This window comes from Cinclus cinclus, chromosome 3 (assembly GCF_963662255.1).
Source record: "Cinclus cinclus chromosome 3, bCinCin1.1, whole genome shotgun sequence".
Taxonomy (NCBI): domain Eukaryota; kingdom Metazoa; phylum Chordata; class Aves; order Passeriformes; family Cinclidae; genus Cinclus; species Cinclus cinclus.
The window spans coordinates 102600859-102621035 of record NC_085048.1 but is presented as its reverse complement, the minus strand read 5'-3'; the positions used below and the strand labels follow the sequence as shown (position 1 = coordinate 102621035).

Sequence of the window (20177 nt, the reverse complement as noted above, 5' to 3'; positions counted from 1 at the left end):
GTCATCCCACTCAGCCTTTTGCCTGTAAAAATTACATCTATTTTTATTTTTCCAATCTCCCAAAGAAGAAAGTTGAAAGAAATCCCATCAGGAAATAATACTGAAATCAGTTTTTAGACAGGAACAGGCAAATCTGAAAAATTAGTTGAACAAAACTCAGAGTATTCAGTACCCCACAGAATCTGCCTTTTTATAAAGCTTGTTTTTGGTGTCCTGGCCTCTTGACTTCCCTTAGCCCCTTTGGTGCATGCTGTTAGTGACTGAACTCTGTGTGTTGTGCCTCTACACCTGAAGCCTTTTCTTACATTCTTTTCTCTTTCTGCCTTTCGACTGAACACAGAGAGAAAAGTGTCCTTCAGTATCTCAGTGTGAAGCCTTTATATCTGAAGTAACAAGACAGCGACTGTAGGAATCATTAATAAAAATTAAGGGAATTTTTTACATTCTTCGTGACTAGAGCAGGCAAGAAATAAAACCTACCTACCTACCTACCTTCCTTCCTTCCTTGAATCAAGGAGCTCTACTGGAGTCTACTGCCGAAAACGTGTAGATGGTCTTAAGAGTTATTGCACATTGCACTGTTAAGATCTACTGAATAAAGGACAGTTCTCATCTCCCTAAGGACCAAGGATTTTTAGGTCTCAAGAATTACTCCGGGGGAAAAAAAAAAAAAAAGCAAAACTTATTTCATATTCTGTTTTCAAAATTAGCCACCGATTTGCTTAAGCTTCTACTAATAATCATCCAAACTCCCCCAAACTAGCAGTTTCTATTTACGTCTGTAAATCTAAAGGAAATGCTGTAGAGTTTTGTTGAAATGGACTGTATATACAGATACAAAAACCTTACAGCTACTGGCACTTCACTGCCTTATTTGGTTAGCATAATCTGCATGAAATTGCTCTTAAAAAAGTTTATGCTGATTTTCGTTGCATACTGCAAGAGAAAAATTTGTTTACATCCATGGAAAAGCTCGGTTACAGAAGTGGGAGCCATGAGATAATGGTATTATAGAGACATTGTTTGTCCTTTGTGTTTTTTCACATTCCCGAGTTATTTTGCATATGTCTGTTCAGATGTTTCTGAGAGGAAACTGTCTGATTTTTCTACAACTTTTATTTTAATATAAGTCTGTTTTCCACAAATGCCATTTCCAGGATAAGACTGTCTTAAGATGTTTGTGTATTGACTAATTCTTTTTTTTTTTTACTGTTTGTCTTTTGACATGAGCTGATTGCAGCTTAGGAGGTTTCTTGATGGCAAAAAGAAATGTAAATAATATCATATGCATTTTACAATCAGTTCCCTCTAAGGTTATCTTTTACTAGATGCATTTTGTTCATTATTGATTGATATTAAAGTCAAAAAATGTTATTGGTACATTTGGTGGTTGCATATATTTGTCTGGAGAGATTTGCAGCGAGCTCAGAGCAAGGGGACAGGAACTGAGACCCAAAATGAGTGGTTCTATTTTATTAAAGCCAGTAAGCACATTCCTGTTTCTCATGTAAAGGGTTGAGTTCCCTGTGTCACCTCCCAGTGTCTAGCAGGCAGGTGTATAATGTCACCTTGCAGCTTCCTCAGGTGAGCTTCACTGCTGAAGGCAGTTCAACAGATTCAAAAGCTTGAAGTTTTCTCAAAAAGGGGAAAAAAGAGGCATGCACAATAAGCTTTAGAACGGGAAATTTTCTGTCTGTTTAATATGAGTTTCTTCTGAAATTGTTTTTGGTGATAAAATGGGCTAAAAGGTCTATACTAAGGGCATAGTGGGTATGACAGACAATTCAAATGCCATAAAGATGAAGGAAATCTCTCTGCACTCTGAATCACAGCATGTTCAAGCTCATTTCAGGGCCTGTGTCTGGGTTCTCCTCGCTCTCTGCTGACACAGGACTGGTGCAGCTCTAACCCCCCCAGCCAGAGCCACTTGTCACATTAAGCCAGGAAACTGCAGTGCCATATGCTGCCCATGCTGCCAGGATCCCAGCGGGTGGCTGTGTCTGGGAACACTCACTGTCACCGTCACGACTCTGGCACGCACATGGAGCACTGCTGGGCACGTGTGACTGCCCTGAGCACATCTGGATGTGTCCTTTCCATCCCACAGGGACCCCCTCCCATTCACTGACCAGCTCAGCTCTTCCCAAGCTCTTGGCTTGGCTTGGCTTGCCTTGGCTTTGCAGAGAAGTTCACGTGGCTCTCTGTGCTCTGCCCATTCCCCTTTTCTTCTTTCTTTCTTAACCTTCCCAAGTCTGTGCCCTTAAAGGGAAATAAAAATAGCAGATTTAACTTGGGAGCAGCTTCACAGTTCCTGCTACTCCCAGTGCCAGGGAAGCAGAGGGCAGCTGTGGGACCATGTCCACAGGAGCACACACACCCCCTTTGTACCCCAAGAATCCCAAACCCAGCACTGCCGGCTCCAAGTTACAAAGGAGGTTCTCATACCATACAATGTCTGTGTTTTATTTACTTTTCTGATAATCTCTGAGGATTTAGTAACATTCCCAACACCTGTGATTATTATTATTATTTCTAAATTTTGTCCAGGACATGATGCAGCCTAACAAAGGAGCTCATGTGTGATTTTTAGGGGTAACTGATGATGTATATGTAAATAATGCTTTGATATTAATAAAACTGCCTTAAAGAAATGTACCAAGGTGTGAAACTGAACTTAAAAAGCTCTTATTTAAAAATGTAATTTCCTTTACATATTGATTTTTTTAATGTTTGCCATTGTATACATTTATTAATGATGTTATTAAAATGCCAAACCAAGTAATTTTTATTCTTATTTTGTGTGTGTATATTTATACATACTTTTTCTGGAAACTGATGATATTTATACACACCTTTTCTGGAAACGGATGTTACTGGAAGGGGATTGGTGTTGTGGTGATGCGTGCAGTGAGTATTTCTTCTGGAAGGAAAATGATAAAACTGTAGCAGAATTTTCTGGACCACGTGTAGTTTGTTCTGTATGATTTGTGTAGAGCTGGGTAGCTTCTAATTGCAATAATTTTTATATCATTACAGAAAAACCCCCCACTGATTTCATAAGTAAATACAAAAAAAATCATTCTAGATTTGCCAAATGTAATATTTGAAGATTTGAAGCCTAGTAGTTACTTTTGCTGAGACAAGTCTCAGGATCCCTTCTGAGAATGAAGTTAGTCACACTTTAGGCAGTGCAGATTCCAGGATTGTGCACATCCTTCAAACAATTTGTCACATTTAAAACATTGCAGATTTAAAAACCTTGGCAAGTCAAATCTAATATTCTTTTTTTGAAGTGGTAAGGGATTTTGGGGTACAACAAAGAAAAAACTTTTAAGGGGGAGGGAGAGTGAAGGGCAGAGAGAGAGCAAGATTAATATTAAAGACACATCCTAATGTATCGGTGTGGAGTTAATTTAGTGGTGCATTTGTCAGTCCAGAGCTCATTCATCAATGCAGTATTCCTAAATACCAGATGTTCCCTTCAGTCTATAAAATCTGGGCATCTCTCTAGTGACTCTTCCTACAGCTGCAGCATTTTTGGTCACTTCTTTCCCACTGGGCATGACTGCCAGCATAGATGGGGTTGGTTTTGTGTGTGTCAGAGGTGGAGAACTGACACTGCTGGGTGGTGAAGGATTCAGTCACCAAGAGCTCTGAGAACAGGTGCCACGTCCTTCCAGATGAAGGAAACCCCAGTAAGGCTGTGAGGGAAGGAACTTGCCTTAGTGCAGATGATGATTTTCATGCTCAGGTTTATAGTAATTGTTTGTTTTGTTGTTCACAAATCCTACGTGTTTTTAATTAATGCTCTTGTAGTTTTGGTTTCAGTTCATCCCAGCCGGTGCTGATGCTCTTGCCCTGGAGGGACTGCTTGTACTGGCATTTTCCTTGGGCTGCATCCAAGTCTTTACCCCTAACACCTTCAGATTCCATCCCTCACTCCCTGCTCCCCTGGCTTTGGGTTTTGGGTGGTGCTCGTTGCCATGGGATGTTTACTGGGCTCAAGGGAGTTTCTGCTGCTTTTGTCTTCAGCACACCGTGACTGAAAAATGACAATCAATTGCATTTCCTGTAGTGTAGGTGAGTTGTATTTTTAGGTAAAAAGAATAGAAAGTAATGTGTAGTAGGGCATAAATGGGTGCAGGGACAGTCACTCTATCCTGGGGATATTGATCTACAAGTTGGAATTTGTTCTTCCCTAGTGATGCCAAGTTTAAACCTTCAAGGCCAAGTCCCATGCCTGGGAAATTCTAGTTTTATCCATTTACTGACAAACACTACAATAGTAGTTAAATAATGCCTTTTCTACTTACTAGCTACTTAGTGGTAGATTGCAAAATGTCTTTTTAAGAACATTGTTAAACTTCTAATAATTGAAAGGGAGTATTTTTTCTCACCAGATTATAGAATACAAACTTATGTAATTGAAACAAATTAAAAAGGAGTAAGCCATTTTTTTCCCCAGTTTTTTTTATGACATTTTTTACCAGTTTTGCTCTACAAAATCTATGAGTAGTAATAGAAGAATGAAGTTCTCTACTCGATGTCTTCATCGAAGTGTACGATGATGGGATTGTGGCCTGTCGATCTCATAAACTTCAGGAAGTCATCGGGGCTTAAAGCCATGGTTGCAGAATTTGTCATTGGATGAAAATAGAATTTTTCGTGGCCCCCTTCTACCAAGGCAGCATCCAGCACCAGCCTCACATCATCCTGGTCACAGAACAGGGTGAGCAGCATGGCACAACCCTGACCCACTCTGAGTTTTTCCAGCATGGCATTTTCATCAGCAAACCTAAGGTTTCAACTTCCAACACCCAGTTTTTTTACCGAGTTCGTTTAAATTGACCATCACCAGCCATAACCCTTTCTTCTTTTTAAGAAACAACTTTTTCCTGTGACCTCCTTTCATGTGTTGGACGTGTGGACATTGAACACCTGGAAAACAGCACCAAGTGCGGTGTCAGACTCTTACGTCCCATTAGACTCCCAGTCGTGTGCTGGCATGTATCTTTCCTTAAATATTTAGAAAACACTGAATGTTCTACTCGGCCTAAAAGCTGTGCCCCTTTTATGAATAAGTTTTAACAGAACACGAATAAAAAAATGTGATGAACTGCTCCGGCAGACTTTTCAGAATCTTTTCTGTCTCATTTGTCTCGCTTTAAAGGCAGCGGTGGAAATGCTCCCGTTTGTGGCTCCGCACACACTTGGCTTGTAACTGGGAGCAAGGAAAAGCTTGGAGAGCATCTTGGATGCCGCCGACTTCAGGGAAAAAAAGTGGGTGAGCCAGCCGCTCCTCAAACTACGGTGGGGAAGGTGGTGGATCTGAAGTCAAAGCGACAAAAAAAATGTCTCAAGCATTCCGCCAGGCCTCGCCAGAACCTCCACACTGGTACTTGTGCTAAAACCACATCCCGCTCTGACCCCGCTGCGCCAAGGCAGGGCTTTACTCCCGGATTTTCGAGAGGCTGCCATACCTGGGGGTGCTCGGCGGTGACGGTGGCGATGCCCAGGTTCCGCAGCCGCCGCTCCAGCGCCTCCCGCAAGTCCGCTGCCATCGCTTCATTTCCCTTCCCGTCCCTCTCTTCCCGCCCCAGCCCCTTCCCGCCCGGGCCCGCCTACGGGCAGCACCCCGCCATACAGAACCGGGTTTAAATCCTTTAAACTCGCACTCCTTTTCGCTAAGCGACAACCCCCACGGCTCACGCCGCGGATATCATGTGTCTCCGTCCCACCTGAGCCTCCCCTCCCTATTTTTGATATTATTTTTTCCATTTCACTCGTGGAAAAACACTCAAGGGCCCTGTGCGTTTCAAGGTATTAATACCCCACCTTTGAAATGCAGAATGTGTATTTTTTTTTCAACACTCAGCATCATAAATGAACAAATGCTTGTAGGAAAGCTACCGAGGGCAGCAAAACATGCAGTTATGGCTCTTGAAAACGTATGGAAAATCACAGGTCCCACATTATGGGCAAAGAGTGTGAAATACACAGCTAAAATATAATGTAAAGGAGATTATGGTCATTATTCCTCAAACAATTTGCAGTGTCTGGACAGGGATCGCCACAGCATCAGCACTGTCCCAATCCCTTTGCAATTATCTCTGGGTTTTACAACCAGCATTAACCAGGTAACATTAAAGATTTTTCCTCTTAGATTTTTGTTTTTGCTACTTTTGTTTAAGTGGCCGCTATTTTAGAGACGCCAAATTAGATAGGACTTAAAAATCAAACATGTTAAAGCTCTAGATGGGATGCGGGTGGGAAGGCTTTGCAAAGAAGAAGCTGCTGCCTCCTGACAGGAAGGAGTAAAACAAATTTAAGTGTGTAGCTAAACAGATGTTTTAAAAAGTAAGTTTCAAAACCCTAGAATGGGCATAATCTCAGAAAAATCTCTGAATAGTGACGGGCTCCGTGTCCCACTTCCCGTGAGGGGGTCCTGAAGGCATTTCCCGCATCCCTTGAGGGGACCCATGTCCCCCTTCCCCTGAGGACAATTCCCTCCTCCCCCAAGGGGACCCATGTCGCCCCCTCGTCTGAGGGCAATTCACGCTTCTCCTGAGGGAATCCCTCTACCCTTCCCCTGAGGGCATTTCCCGCCTCCCGTGAGGCTAGGCCCCGCCCCCCCAGGGTGGTGGCTGCGCCTGCGCCGTGGCCTAGTGCCCCCTCCCCCCTCCAGCTCGCGGCGCGTGCGCAGAGAGCGGCGTGCCCGGCGTGAGGCACGGAGGGGGCGTGGCGTCCTTTCCCTTCCCTCTTCCCTTTCTTTCCTTCTTTTCTTCCCTCATTCCTTCCTTCATTCCTCGGGCTGTCGAGGCCAGGACCCGGCGACTCGGAGAAAGGCGCTGCCCCCCTATGGGGAGGGCGGGCTGCAGTTGACAGGTATTAATTAGCCAGAACGATGGAGAGAGGCAAGAGTGGGAGTATTGCTGCTCCGCCCTGGGAGCTGGGAAGGGTTTTCCACAGTCAGAGCCTGGCGTGGGTTTCGCCGCTTTGTGCTGGGCCAGTGTGGCCTTAACCTCGTGTTGTTTGTGTGTGCGCGGCGTCTTGTGGCAGTTCCGCCGCTCGCTCAGTTTTACCGCTTCAGCCCCTTTAAGGTTCTCTGTAGGGTTAAAAAAAGCCTACCAAAATACCTGGGTTTGGTTGGTTAGTTTGTCATGCGCTCACTTCCTGCAGGGATCCGGGTGTAAGGGAGGTTTTAAAGGGCCCGCAGCCATTCTGAGAGGAGCCCGGAGCATTCCCTGCCTTTGGAACTGACACAAGGACACCTGTGAGAGGGGACGTGGAGGGTACAGAGATCCCATCGCTGAGCAGGACACAAACACAGAATGAGTTGGAGGGGACCTTAAAGACCATCCTTCTCCACCCCCTGCCGTGAGCAGGGACTCTCCCACTATCCCAGGGAGTGCCATCCAGCCTGGCCTTGGACACTTACAGGATTGTGGCAGCCAAGCTGCTCTGGGCAGCCAGCGCGGAACAGGCAGCTCTGAGCAAAAGAAGTTCGGGGAGGAGACTTGTACGGGATAATTGGCAAAACGACTCAAACCAAAGTTCAGATGGTTAAAATAAGATGTGGGATGATCTGGCAGAAGCTTAATTGGTGAGCCAGGCGTAGCTTCACAGGAGGTCTCTGACCACATATTAGCGACAGCGCTGGTGTCGCTGCCGTGCTGTGATCTTTCAGTGGTGCTTTTGTCTTGAAATGCTCAGGTGAAGGGCATTTTGCAGGGTGTTCTGCTGGCTTAGAGAGGTTGCTGACACTTGGGTAATTGTCAGTGTAGCATGAGGACTGCAAATGTGGGGGTTTTGTAGGAAATGTCAAAGAACCTGCAATGGGTAGTTTATATCAGGGTAGTTTGTATCAGAGGTCAGTGGAGAAAGATGAATGATCTGTAAGCTCTTAATAGATCTATGTGTCTGCAGTGGGGTAGTGGAGAAAGGTGAAGGGCAGAAGGAAACGGAAAAACTGGAGCAGTTCCTAAACAGTTTGAATTTTTCAGTGTTAAAAAGCCTGTTTGTAAACATAACATTTGTGCCTTGTGTCCCTGTCCATTTTATCCTGAGAAGTAAGATCTTTGAGCCTCGAGACTGATCTCAATGTGTGCTTTGTGTTTTTCAGTGGGGAAATGAACCAAGGGTTGCTGCTGAGGTTTGAAAATGTGATGCAGTTCCGTGGTGCTTACCTGCAGCTGCGTGCCCTGTGCTCTAGGAAAGTTTGTGGAGCACAATGGAAGCCTGTGCAGTTGTCTGCATATCCCATGGGGTCCCTCCTTCTGCATCCACAGTTCTGGCCAAAACACAGATTAATCAGTGCTGCCTTATCACAGTGCAGACATCTAGCGACAAAGGAGGTAATTAAGGACATCCACTAATCACTGGGTTTGTGTGGAAAGTACAAGAGCTCAGTTTGAACATTTTATTTTAAAAAGGAAAAAAATATTTTATTCATGAGTATAGAGAAGTTGTTACAAATCTATAAGACAAAATATACTTAATGTGTAATTTTTTTGCCATTTCCTCTCAAGTACTGACTTGGACCAATGGCATCATGAATTTTTGCTGACACAGGAGGAAATGATTGGAAACAAAAATGGAAAGGGTTTTACTGATTTTTGGCCTTGTTCTGAGAAGTTAAAAATGCAGAAGGATTAAGTGTAGTGTGCTATACATTTGAAATTCATTATGATGTGTTAGCTCATTGATTAATTGTAATCAATTGGTATTTTAGTTAAGAAGATGTGTTTACCTCAGATGGCTTGAGACCATTTTTAGTATTGTTTTAGTTATTTCTTAGTTTATATTCCTGTGTATGTGTCTAATTCCATGTAGGAGACAAAAACGCAGAAAAAGAAGATTCGGCTGACGAAAGGTGAAGTGGAGATAAGGCAGAAGATGACTGTGGAGGAACTGGCACAAGCTATGGGCAAAGACATAGGTGAGAGACTGCTCTGAAGTATGAAACAGCAACATCTGTTGCACTCCTTCCACCAGTGGGAAAGGAAAAATTGGCTTCAGTGGCCTTAGTGGTTGTGGATCCACCCCAAAGAAAATGCTGGGAGACACAGTGTAGGCTAAAGCGAAAAGAAGTTGGGCCATCCAAATTACCAGGGCAAACATTTAAATGTGAGGAAGCCAGGTCTGTCTGTCCCTTCTGGAAAGTAGGACTCAGATCCCTGCAGGCTGCTCCTTGTGGTTCCCAGAGGCTAAGTTATTCCAGAAGGAAAACGTTGCACCCTGGTTTCTCAGAGCTGGAACCCTGTTAAGAACTCGAGGCTAAAGAGATTCAACCCAAAATCCAGAGTAGGAGTAGGAATCTTGGGTTCAGGAGCAATGTGTGTTATATTGGAGCACCCATTTGATTAACTGGGAGCAGCAAGTCTGGAATTGCTCCCTGCAACAATTTTTGACTACTGTAATATGTTCTGTGTTTCTACAACCAAAGAAAGTGGCATGTGATCAGATTTATCAAATTTCCTTCCTCCTTGAATCACTCCTTTTCTGTTTGCTTTAGATGAGTTTCAGTTGTTTTCTCTTTTGGAGCTAGTGGAAAAGAAAGCCATTAATATCTGAGTAGAAAAGTAAGATTGTAGTAGCTAACAGAGTAGTAATTTTCAGTAAATCTGCAAAAAGTTCTTCTCTGCAAGTATATAGGTTAATGGCAACTTCTAGATAAATTTAAACAAAGAAAAACTGCTTGGTGAATGATACTTAATAGCACAAAGAAAATAATGAAAAAGTCTGATGATGTGGGTTGGATTTTTTTTTGTCCCACATGTTTTTGTGGATGTAATTGTTAAATGTGTTTATGTTTGCTACAGATCATATTTATGAAGCACTGGTGTACACAGACATTAACCTTGATTCAGTAGAACCAGATTCCATCTTAAATGAGGACCACATCAAGATGGTTGTTCAAAAATCAGGAATGAAGTATAAATCAGCAAAACTGAAAGAGGAAAAGGAGAGAAAAAACACAGATGCTGTGAAGAGGCAAGTTGTGAACTGTTCTTTTTGGGTCTTTTTATTCTACTTCTTTCTGCAGGTGTTTGGGGAGGAGGCTGGGTGGCATCAAGTGCATTGAGTGTGGTGGCCATGGCCCAGTGGATTTTTTTACAAGCCTTGTTTTTTGCTGCAATTACAGACCTCCTGCAGACCCAGCAGTACTGACCCCACGGCCCCCAGTTGTCACCATCCTGGGGCACGTGGATCATGGGAAAACAACTTTACTGGACAGCCTGCGGAAAACCCAGGTGGCGTCGATGGAAGCAGGAGGCATCACACAACACATTGGGGCTTTTATTGGTATGATCCAAGTCCTTGTGCTCAGGTATAGCACAGTCTCCTCCCCATCTCACACAGCAGGCTGACTTGCTGCCAGTTCATTGGGGTAAAAATGTTGCCCCATAAATGGTGAGAAAGGGAACCATAACATAAAATGTCTGTTGCTGATACCTTGTTCTAAGTACATTGTTGTAACTATGTACATAGAACTTTAAAATTATTCTTCAGTAGCTGACATTAGACTATTCTTGGTTATGGAAAATCCCAGGACACTTAGTTATTCCTGAGGATTTCACAGCACCTTTGACCTACATGCCAACAATTACCTGACTGCCAAAAATATGTCATTATTATTAAAATGCTCTCAGAGGGGTGATGCTTGATCTACACCACATGAGATAAAGCTGGGTGAGTTGCTGATGTTAAGCTGCACCATTTGTTCACAGTGCACATGCCTTCTGGGGAGAAGATAACCTTCCTTGACACTCCTGGCCATGCAGCCTTTTCAGCCATGCGGGCGAGAGGCACCAACATCACTGACATAGTCATTCTGGTGGTGGCAGCAGATGATGGAGTGATGCAGCAAACCATAGAGTCCATCCAGCATGCCAAAAATGCAGGAGGTACAGAGTGGGGAGCCTTTGGGAACCTTGCTTTTACCTCTCAAAAAAACCTCCTTGGACTGGAATCCACAGAACTTGGAAAGTAACTGTTCTAGTCCCATTCTTCATCCCCTGCCATATTTGAAAATGTACTGAACATTGCAGTAATACAAAAAAGATCCTAAAATACAAATATTTAGCAAGACAGGGATTTGTTGTTTGGGGTTTTATACCTTCTCTACATGGATAACTCCTCCAGCTTCCTCCTGGTAGCTCAGATTTCAGTGGCTGCTCAGGGAAGAGGCACCAAGTGAGATGATCTGTTCTAAGTGGCCATAACTTGCTCTAACCTCTTCTGGCAGCTGTGGTGGTAGCAGCAGGTTTTGGTTTGGTTGGTGCTGAGTTTGGGTGTTCTCTTTTTAGTTCCTCTTATCCTGGCCATTAATAAATGTGACAAACCTGAAGTTGATCCTGAAAGAGTAAAAAAGGAGTTGCTGGCTCATGATGTGGTCTGTGAAGAGTTTGGAGGTGATGTTCAGGCTGTAAATATTTCTGCACTCAAGGTAAGATTGTGGTAGAAAAAATGATGGTATTCATGGGTGTCTAATGTGTGCAGAGAAATGCATTTTTATTTGGTAGCTGGAAAATAAAATACTTCTCTTCCTGGTATTTGATATCTTGTCATGAGCTCAGTGCTACTGGCTCTTGCCAGAATTATTTGAAACACACTGAAATGTATTTTGTGGCTCAGACTTCCAGCAAGCAGTAATATCTAATTTTTCTACTGGTAATTCAGTCCAACACTTTAGTGTCTGATGTCCTGAAGTCTTGCCTGGGTATTAAATGTCATCACATTCCAGTGGGGAAATTTGGAACTAAGGGCTGAACTTCTGGTCTCACTTTGCTTGGGCACTTCCTTTATTCTTTATGTGTGTTTTTGTGTGGTTTTATGCAGGGGGAAAACCTGATGGTTTTGGCAGAGGCAACTGTTGCTCTGGCAGAAATGTTGGAACTGAAGGCAGATGTGACAGGACTGGTGGAAGGGACAATTATTGAGTCTTGGAAAGACAAAGGGAAAGGGTAAGTCAAGTGCCACCTCTGCAGCTTCAGGGAAGCACTTTGTAACAGCACAGATACGCTGGGCAGGGGACATGTGCCTCAGTAAATAAAGCTGGAACACTTCCTTTGCAGTGTTCCTATCCAAAGCCTTGAAATACCACTCTGCAGCACAAGAGGTGATGAACTGATGGGGCAAAATTCATCATATTCTTGAAATGAAAATCCTGCAACAGGAAATAGTTTTAAATAGTGGAACTGATGTGCCTTTATAAATGTTGTTTAAAAAGTAGGAATGATAAAGTTAACAGTCAATGCATACAAAATTCTTGAGAAGTTTTGTGTAACATGACCTTCTACCCTTAAGTATCTTAGTCCATTTGCAGGTTCTATGAACAAGGTATGTTCTACCCTCTTTAGAAATTAACAAAGTTGTTGGGATTTGTTGTTCGGGCTTGGGTTTTTTTTGGTGGGGATTCACTTAATGTGTAAAATTGTCCTGTTGCTGGGTTCACAAATGTCAGATTATGGATTCATCTGCAGAAATGAAGAGCACAGTACAGATTTTGGGGCTTTTTAACTCACTGAAAAATTTGGTGAGTGCTCTAGTAAATCATCACAGGAATATTCTGTCTGTGATGGATCACTGGCCATGAAGACAGGGAAAAACATCAGTTGAATTTTGTCTGTTACTTTTCTCCTCTGCTCTTCACTAGTCCCCTCACCACAGCCATCATCCAGAGAGGAACTCTGAGGAAAGGCTGTGTTCTGGTTGCAGGGAAGACGTGGGCAAAAGTACGTTTCCTGTTCAATGAGAATGGCAAAGCTGTGGATGCAGCCTCACCAGGCATCCCTGTGGAAATCATGGGCTGGAAGGAATCCCCTTCAGCAGGAGATGAAATCCTTGAAGTAGAGTCTGAGGTACAGAAAGAACTCTTCAGCTGCCAGTATGGGAAGGAGCTGAGTAACAAAATAAGTGAGAGCTTTTAATCACCTGGGTAATCCCATGAAAGGTCGAATGTGGGGATTGAGGGACCTGAGCTACATGCTCTGGAAGAGGAATGAGGGTTTGCATTTTGCCTCTTTCTTTTCCACCTTTCCCTGCTGGGCTGCCCTCATCTGTACTGGAGCAATCCAGTACTTGAGGAGATCAGTGTTTCAAGTTGAGAGAGACATAACTCTTGTCTGACAAAAAGAAAATGCATAAAATGAAGCTTGAAGTAGGTGTTGTGAGAGCTGGAAAAACACCACTTGAAAGAATGAACAGTAATTCTCTTCTGCATTGCAGAGATAATATAAAAATAGGTCTTGAGTCATGTGGTAGCTCAGGGAGGAAAAGCTCTTGTCTCATTCTCTGCCATCTGTGCAGCAAAACCTATAGTTAAAAGTGAAGGAAAATGACTGAGCCAGTAGAGAAGATGCAAAAGAATGAAATTGCAGATTACTCTGATGCAGTGCTTTAAAGGTAATGTTTCTGTCTTCCTGCCCAGCAAAGGGCACAGGAAGTTGTTGCTTGGAGGACCTATGTTGAACAACAGGAGAGGATGAAGAAGGATGTGGAAGTTATTGAAGCAAAGCAAAAGGAACACAGGTTGGAATATGAGAAGAAGCAGCAGAAGCTGGCCCACCTGACCTGGAGACAGAGGAAGGCAGCGCTGTACAAGGCCAATAAGCATCTGATGTTCTCAAGGCCTAAGGAGAGAACAGAGATGGATGAAAATACCCTCTCATTAATAGTTAAAGGTGCTGTCCCTGTCTGTATGCTGTTCTTTGGTTCTGTGCTTCTCAAATGTTCAGTATGAAACAGAGCTCTAAACTGAACACACTTTCTGTTACCAGAAATTTGATCAGTTTAAAACTGGTTATTGAACTTCTGTTATAAGAGCAAGGCATCAGAAAATATCCAGTGGTCAGGAGGATGCACCACCAGCCAGCCCAGAGCAGCAGGAAAACTTAACATGACCAATGCACTTACCTCAGAGCTCCTGAGTAAAACCCATACATACAGACCCCTAGATAAATACATATATATATATACACATACAACTACGCATATATAAAACCTTATATATGTAAAAAAACAACCCTCCAGAAGCTATAACTATTTTGCATCAGCAAAATACAGGAGAATAACAGTTATGTGATAAAGTGGGATAGGAGGAACTTGGTTTAACCTCATTTAATGATATTCAAGCAATGACTATAGTTTAAAATCTGCATACATGACCTGACAGTGACAGCAGATGTAGAGCCTCTGACCCTTTTGTATTCATCCAGTTTATTTTTGGAATTCACAGACTTTTTGGATGGGTGTTAACATAGTACTCAAAATACAGTAAGAGTGACAGATGTCAGAAGACTTCTGTTGCAGTGTGGAATTGACATTAGTTGTATTTGACATTAGTTGTATTTCTGTGTCTTTGACTTACACCAAGCCAGCAGTACTTCCATTTATCTGTGCAGGTGATGTGGATGGATCTGTTGAAGCTATTCTGAACATTCTGGACAGTTACGATTGTGAGGATGAATGTAAACTGGAGATTGTCAACTTTGGAATGGGAGATATCAGTGAGAATGACATCAGTCTTGCTGAAGCATTTAATGGTGTGTGTTTAAAAATAATTTTACAGTTTTGAAATTACTGACTTACTGAAATGGTTAGGCCTTAGTCGGGTTTTGTTTTCTCAGTAATAATTAGCATCATCAGTAAGGTACACTTTTGTGAATCTTTAACATGTTTCCTTGAACATCAGACTGGTGCAGGAGGGGAGGCTGAAAGTCTCACGGAAATGGAAGGACTCTGGAAAGGCTCTTGGCAGAAATTCAGTTAAGTTTAAACTCTGGCTCTTGACTCAGGCTGCTTTATGATGCTCACACGGGGCAAAGCTAGAAAAGCAGATTAGAAAATATTTTCCTTTTGCTCAGTGAGGCAACTGGATCTAGGACTGAGTCAGTTGTTGCTATTCATACCCCATAATTCTCACCTGCTGTAGAGTGAGGTCACTGCACCTGCACCACAGGTGGGCAGGAATCATTTAGAATTCACTTCCAGCTTTATTTGGACAACAGAGTTGGTTTTCCAGCCCAAAAAGAGAGGTCAGTGCCCTTTATGTAAACTGTGTGTGCTGTTTTCTGTTTTGATGCTTCCAGCTCTGTCATCAGTGAGCTTTGATGAGCTTTTTTTGGGCCATTTATTTTGATAGGTTTGTGGCAGTCCATGAGCCATAGTGGGAGGCAAATGGTCCCCCATTAAAAGAGAAGCAGGAATAAAATGTACCCTGTGCTGCAGAATTTCACTTTAATTGTTCAAAGACTCATCCCTTGTAGTCATCACTTGACAGCTGTTTCATTTATCAGGTGTAATATTTGGATTCAGTGTGAAAGCCAATCAAAGTATCAAAAAGCTGGCTGATAAAAAAGGAATTAAAATTAAACTTCACAGCATTATCTACAAACTTATAGAAGACTTGAAGGATGAGCTGAACAGCAGGCTGCCCCCAACTGTGGTGGAGACTACAATAGGTGAGTTTTCATCGATATATTTTTGCCTCAAAATGTGGCAAACTAAATTTGTCTGTAACTGCTTTTTTATCTTAAAGCATGGTAAGTAGAAAAATGCAGCCTGCTTCCACCTTGTGCTTTTTGTTATTCCTGTGGACTTCAACTTTACTCTTTTAGGGGAAGCTTCTGTTCTCAACACTTTCTCAGTCACAGTAGGAAGAAACAGGATTCCAGTGGCTGGATGCAGAGTGCACAAGGGGCTGCTGGACAGAAAAATGAAGTTTAAACTAATCCGTAATAGGGATGTTATTTGGAAAGGTGAGTGGAATTGCCACGAAATGTGGATTTGTGTTTAGTTTTTTTCCCTAGTTCCCTGGGAAGTCAGTGCACAGGATCCTAGAGAAATCCTGAATTCTGTCCAGGATGGATAGGAAAGCTACCTAACACCAGTGTATTGTTCCCAGACCTTTTTCCAACCACCCACTCCAGTAGGCAAGTAGGAGCATCGCAGGATCTACCTGCCACAAGGAGCTGGTGTCTGACTTCCATTTTACCACAAGCACCCCCAGTCCCTATATTTTCCTGCTCTCCTTGGGGAGCCACAAAATTTAACATTAATCCTGAAGGAAGGGCAAACCAAACCACTGCTCTGCTGCTGGTTGCCTCTATTCCATGCATTTTCTCTTTATAGGGTGTTTATCATCACTGAAGCACCATAAAGTTGATGTTCAGGTAATAAAAACAGGAATGGATTGTGGATTGAGCTTGGACAAAAATCTGGAGTTCAGTATTGGAGATGAAATTATCTGTTACGAAGAAAAAGAAGTTCAACAGACAACTTCCTGGGACCCGGGATTTTAAAGGCATTATAACACAAGAACACTAAAGGACATCTATTATGTTCCTGGCTGGCCTTTAGCTCTTACCATTAAATGAACTTTCAGAGATGCACAGGAGCTGTTCTTTACATCAGAGCACTTCAGATACATTTTTATATCCAAAATGTTCTGTTCTTCTATCATGTCAAGCAACCAGCTGCCCTCACTGGAACATGGGTAAACTATCAGGGTAACTACAGGCACTTCAAGTGTGCAAAACCACCACGGTAAAATATTTCTAATGACAATCTCTTGGCTACAAAACAGCTGAGCCATCTCCTCTCTCCCCTCCCAGTGCTGCTGTGCAGTATTTCAGTGTTGCCTGCATTTTGTCACCAGGCCTCCCCTACCCCATTCTCTAGTACTGACCCACTTGCAAACATGACTCTAGATCTCTGAATTTCCTATTTTTCCAGATCAGAGCTATCTCATGTTAAAGACACCATTTCTGAGGTTAGCTTAGGTGGTGGGGTTTTTTTGTTTTGTTTTTTTCTTTTTACAACTAGTACCCAGTATTCTTAAACTGCTGCTTCAGTTTTACACCAAGTATTTCCCCTAGCTGGCAGGTAGCTAGGTGCACAGATTTTTCTCACTGATCAGCAGAGAGGAAACACAGTGCCACAGAAATAAATCCTTCAGCTGTACAGAAGCACAGGTTTTTATTGTCTGGTACATTTACTTGTCTTCTGGCTTATTGAAGCAGTATGTCAGACAGCACTTGCCACAGTAGTGTCTGTCGAAGTGACTGGCCATGAAGACTCCAGCCCCACACTCCTCCGAGGGGCACTCCCGGCGCAGGCGGCTGATCTTGCCGTTCTCATCCACCTGGGAAGGACAAACAGGCAAGGGCTCACATAAACTCCACCTTTCAGCAACAATAATCATTCTGAGCCATTTTCTACTGGCATAATGTTTTTTCTAACAGGATTTACATCAAACTTCTTGAGGTATGTGTCCAAAGTGCCCCACTGCAAGAGATTGTGGTTTTTATTTAACACATGGGATATTTGCAAATAGAAGGAGTTTAAACACACCAGAACCTGTGCAAACCGGTTAGAGGCTCCACATCTCCCCTGGTGAGAGCTGAGTTTCCATCAAGTTTCCCCCCAAGCTAGTTCTGCCTACCTTGTAGTACTTGAGCACTGCAAGCTTAACCTTCTTTCTCTTGTGCTTGTTCTTCTTGGGAGTCGTGTAAGACTTCTTCTTCCTTTTCTTAGCACCACCACGAAGTCTCAGCACCAGGTGAAGGGTTGACTCCTGTTTGTAAAGCACACAAAATCAGACTCTAAATGCTTTCTCAAAGCAAGTGCAGCATTTTAACAGGCCTCTTCCTTCTGCTTAGAGAAAAGCAAATCTCAAGTGCCAGACACTTAGGAAAGCTCTAAAAGGATTATCTGCTGTTAAGATGGCATCCAAACGTCCCAGCATCAACACTACTCCAATCCCTTGATTTGGGTGAATTTATTAGAAATGTTTCTTAGCTTCAGCAGTAAAGATCAGTCAGCTCCGCCCGTGCCAGTTCCTGGGCACCGCACTGCTGTATCCTGCCTTTCCTACTCACTTTTTGAATGTTGTAGTCGGACAACGTGCGTCCATCCTCCAGCTGCTTCCCAGCAAAGATCAGCCGCTGCTGATCCGGAGGGATGCCTAATGGTGACACAAATCAGGAATAAACGAGGGACTTGAGCTATAGTATGCTGTAATAAAATCCAAGATTGCTGCAGGAAATTACATCTGTGTGAGACAGACATCAATCCACAGGAGTTGAGGACAGAATAATATATACAACATAAGAATAATACATATAACATATACTGATTGATATCAATATATAATAGTCAGTGCCTTTAGAACTCACCCTCCTTGTCCTGGATCTTCGCTTTTACATTTTCTATGGTATCAGAAGGTTCAACCTATTATGGGACACAAAAACAGAATCAAAACGTGCTGCACATTTTAATTAGCCTACGAAGGCCGAAAAACCACGAGGTGCTCCCGGTACACGCCTGGTGCCGCCGCAGCCATTCCGACCCCCACCGCGTGGTCGGACCAGCCCCAGGCAGCGCAGGGCCGCGACGGCCCACACATTCCGGGCTCTCCTGGCGCATTCCGCTGCCCTTACCGGCGCATCCCCGTGTTTCGGCGCACCGGCGCGGCCCGGCGGCGGCGGCGACTCACCTCGAGGGTGATGGTTTTCCCCGTGAGGGTCTTCACGAAGATCTGCATGGCGAGGAGGGGAGGGGCGGCGGGGCCGGAGCGTGGCCTGCCCGCGCTGCTCACAGAATGGCGGCAGTGGCCCAAGAGAGCGCCGTGCCTCCACGCACGGGGTTTCCGTGCGCGCCGCAGGGGAAGGGCGTACGGGGCGCCGGGACTACGACTCCCAGCATGCCCCGCCGGCGGCGGCCGGGGCCACCCCTGCTGGGAGGTGTAGTCCCTCCACGGGAGGCGTGGGCGAGAACTGCGGCTCCCACAGTGCATCGCGGTGGCCGTAAGGGGAGGAGGAGCTGCTGTGATGGATGAGGCGGGGCCGTTGTGAGGGAAAGAGGAGGAGTAGCCGTGAGGAAGGGCTTGTTCAGCCGTGTGGCTCTGTTCTGTTTGTTGTAGTGGCTGTCGGTGGAGTTGTTATTTTAGGGATAGCGGGTTTTTGTCGTATTTGCGTCTCTGCCAAGGCCAGGTTGGACACGACTTGGAGCAACCTGGTCTGGTGGAAGGTGTCCCTGCCCATAGCGGGGGATGGGACTGGGTGAACTTTATGGTCCTTTCCCACCCAAACCATTCCGGGATCCTGTGATTTTCCACAGCGTGAGATCCCAGAATTCGATATCCTGGTTCCTGAGGAGGCAGTTTAAACATGCCTCACAGCTATTTTGCCACCTGCAGATTCCTCGACATCAATTCCAGGTGTATAAGTGGGCAATTTTTTTTAAAACTAGAAAAGCCATAGGTAAATTGGGAATAAAGGAGCCCTGAGTCACGATTTGGAAATGACTTGTTAGGTGGTTTTATGCTTATGAGTCGAATATAGGAAAGGCCAAAGCAGAATCGGGACCTGCTTGAATAAATCAGCAGGGGCCATTTTAACAATTTCAACCCTTCTGTGTTTTGATGAGAATCTGAGAATGTAGGCTGTGTTGGGTAAAGGAGTGGTATGTTATATGCAATAGTCCATTTCATAAGACAGCAAATAGTTTTCAAGTAAATGAGCGCTTAACAGTGTGTGAAAAGTGGTTTGCTGTTTTTTAATCTCCCATTGGCACAAGCAGACTGGTTGTGACCTCTGTGTTGTTACAGAAATCAAGGATTGATACATTTTAGCTGGTTTTGGTGGCCCTGTAAATACTGCAGTAGAGTCAGGGTTACTGCAATGAATTCATAATCCCAGGAATAGTACTAGGGTTCATGCTTGAAAACCACTTTTCCTAACTTTATAGGAGTTTTGAAATTATAAAGCTGTCCTAAACCAGGAGAAAATCAACAAACCTAAAAAGACCCATGGCATTTATCCTACATTTATTCCCATGTTAGCATTACCAGCCCTTCTGCGCAAAGGTTATTGCTGAAATTCCTGAGGGATTCATGCCTGCCTGCCTATGTCTGCCTTTTTCAGACACTGAGAGGGGAAAGGCCTAGAATAAATCAAGATTCCTGGTTTTTGAGACTGATAAGAAAAAGGGATACTGGCTCTGCTTTTATGTCTTGAGTTGGGTTGGTATTTTAAGATACTAAAACGCACAGCCCCTGCTCCCTTGGTTTTCTACAGCTGTAAGTGCAAAAGACATTTAGTGCTCACATAGAGAAAATATATGTTAATATATGCTGCTGCAGCTGTCCAAATAAGTGCTGATTTCCTTAGTTT

General features: G+C 43.7%; 3 protein-coding genes across 6 annotated transcripts; 1 reads left to right on the top strand and 2 right to left on the bottom strand.

Annotated features, from left to right (window-relative positions):
• Positions 1-4536: 4536 nt before the first annotated feature.
• LOC134042248 (prolyl-tRNA synthetase associated domain-containing protein 1-like) lies at positions 4537-5561 on the bottom strand. Its single transcript, XM_062489409.1, is given in 3 exon segments — positions 4537-4827; positions 4829-4933; positions 5463-5561. Coding segments are annotated over 3 exon segments (495 nt in total).
• Positions 5562-6819: 1258 nt separating this feature from the next.
• MTIF2 (mitochondrial translational initiation factor 2) lies at positions 6820-16390 on the top strand. 4 transcript variants are annotated; one of them, XM_062489408.1, is made up of 14 exons: positions 6820-6885; positions 8123-8354; positions 8833-8938; positions 9822-9993; positions 10145-10305; positions 10731-10907; positions 11310-11449; positions 11842-11966; positions 12659-12863; positions 13433-13685; positions 14406-14546; positions 15300-15464; positions 15621-15761; positions 16135-16390. In XM_062489408.1, the coding sequence occupies exons 2-14, from the start codon at positions 8130-8132 to the stop codon at positions 16302-16304; spliced, it is 2181 nt and encodes a 726-aa protein (XP_062345392.1). In that variant the 5' UTR covers positions 6820-6885; positions 8123-8129; the 3' UTR covers positions 16305-16390. The 4 variants fall into 4 exon arrangements, 3 of the variants coding, with proteins under 3 accessions (XP_062345392.1, XP_062345390.1, XP_062345391.1); XR_009933044.1 differs by lacking the exons at positions 6820-6885; positions 16135-16390 and having other exon boundaries at positions 8130-8354; positions 15284-15464; positions 15621-15673; XM_062489406.1 differs by lacking the exons at positions 6820-6885; positions 10731-10907 and having other exon boundaries at positions 8130-8354.
• A 558-nt stretch (positions 16391-16948) lies between these two features.
• Positions 16949-18680, bottom strand: RPS27A (ribosomal protein S27a). Its single transcript, XM_062489404.1, has 5 exons — positions 18500-18680; positions 18180-18234; positions 17883-17968; positions 17447-17578; positions 16949-17146 (listed from the first exon to the last, which is right to left on the bottom strand). The coding sequence occupies exons 1-5, from the start codon at positions 18545-18547 to the stop codon at positions 16997-16999; spliced, it is 471 nt and encodes a 156-aa protein (XP_062345388.1). The 5' UTR covers positions 18548-18680; the 3' UTR covers positions 16949-16996.
• Positions 18681-20177: the final 1497 nt, after the last annotated feature.

Coding starts and splice junctions, on each gene's coding strand:
- MTIF2 (XM_062489408.1), top strand. CDS start 8,130: ATGAACCAAGGGTTGCTGCTGAGGTTTGAAAATGTGATGCAGTTCCGT. Junction 10,306..10,730: donor ACACATTGGGGCTTTTATTG/GTATGATCCAAG, acceptor ATTTGTTCACAG/TGCACATGCCTTCTGGGGAG. Junction 11,450..11,841: donor TAAATATTTCTGCACTCAAG/GTAAGATTGTGG, acceptor GGTTTTATGCAG/GGGGAAAACCTGATGGTTTT.
- RPS27A (XM_062489404.1), bottom strand. CDS start 18,547: ATGCAGATCTTCGTGAAGACCCTCACGGGGAAAACCATCACCCTCGAG. Junction 18,235..18,499: donor GGAAAACCATCACCCTCGAG/GTGAGTCGCCGC, acceptor GTCCCATAATAG/GTTGAACCTTCTGATACCAT. Junction 17,969..18,179: donor GAAGATCCAGGACAAGGAGG/GTGAGTTCTAAA, acceptor TGTCACCATTAG/GCATCCCTCCGGATCAGCAG.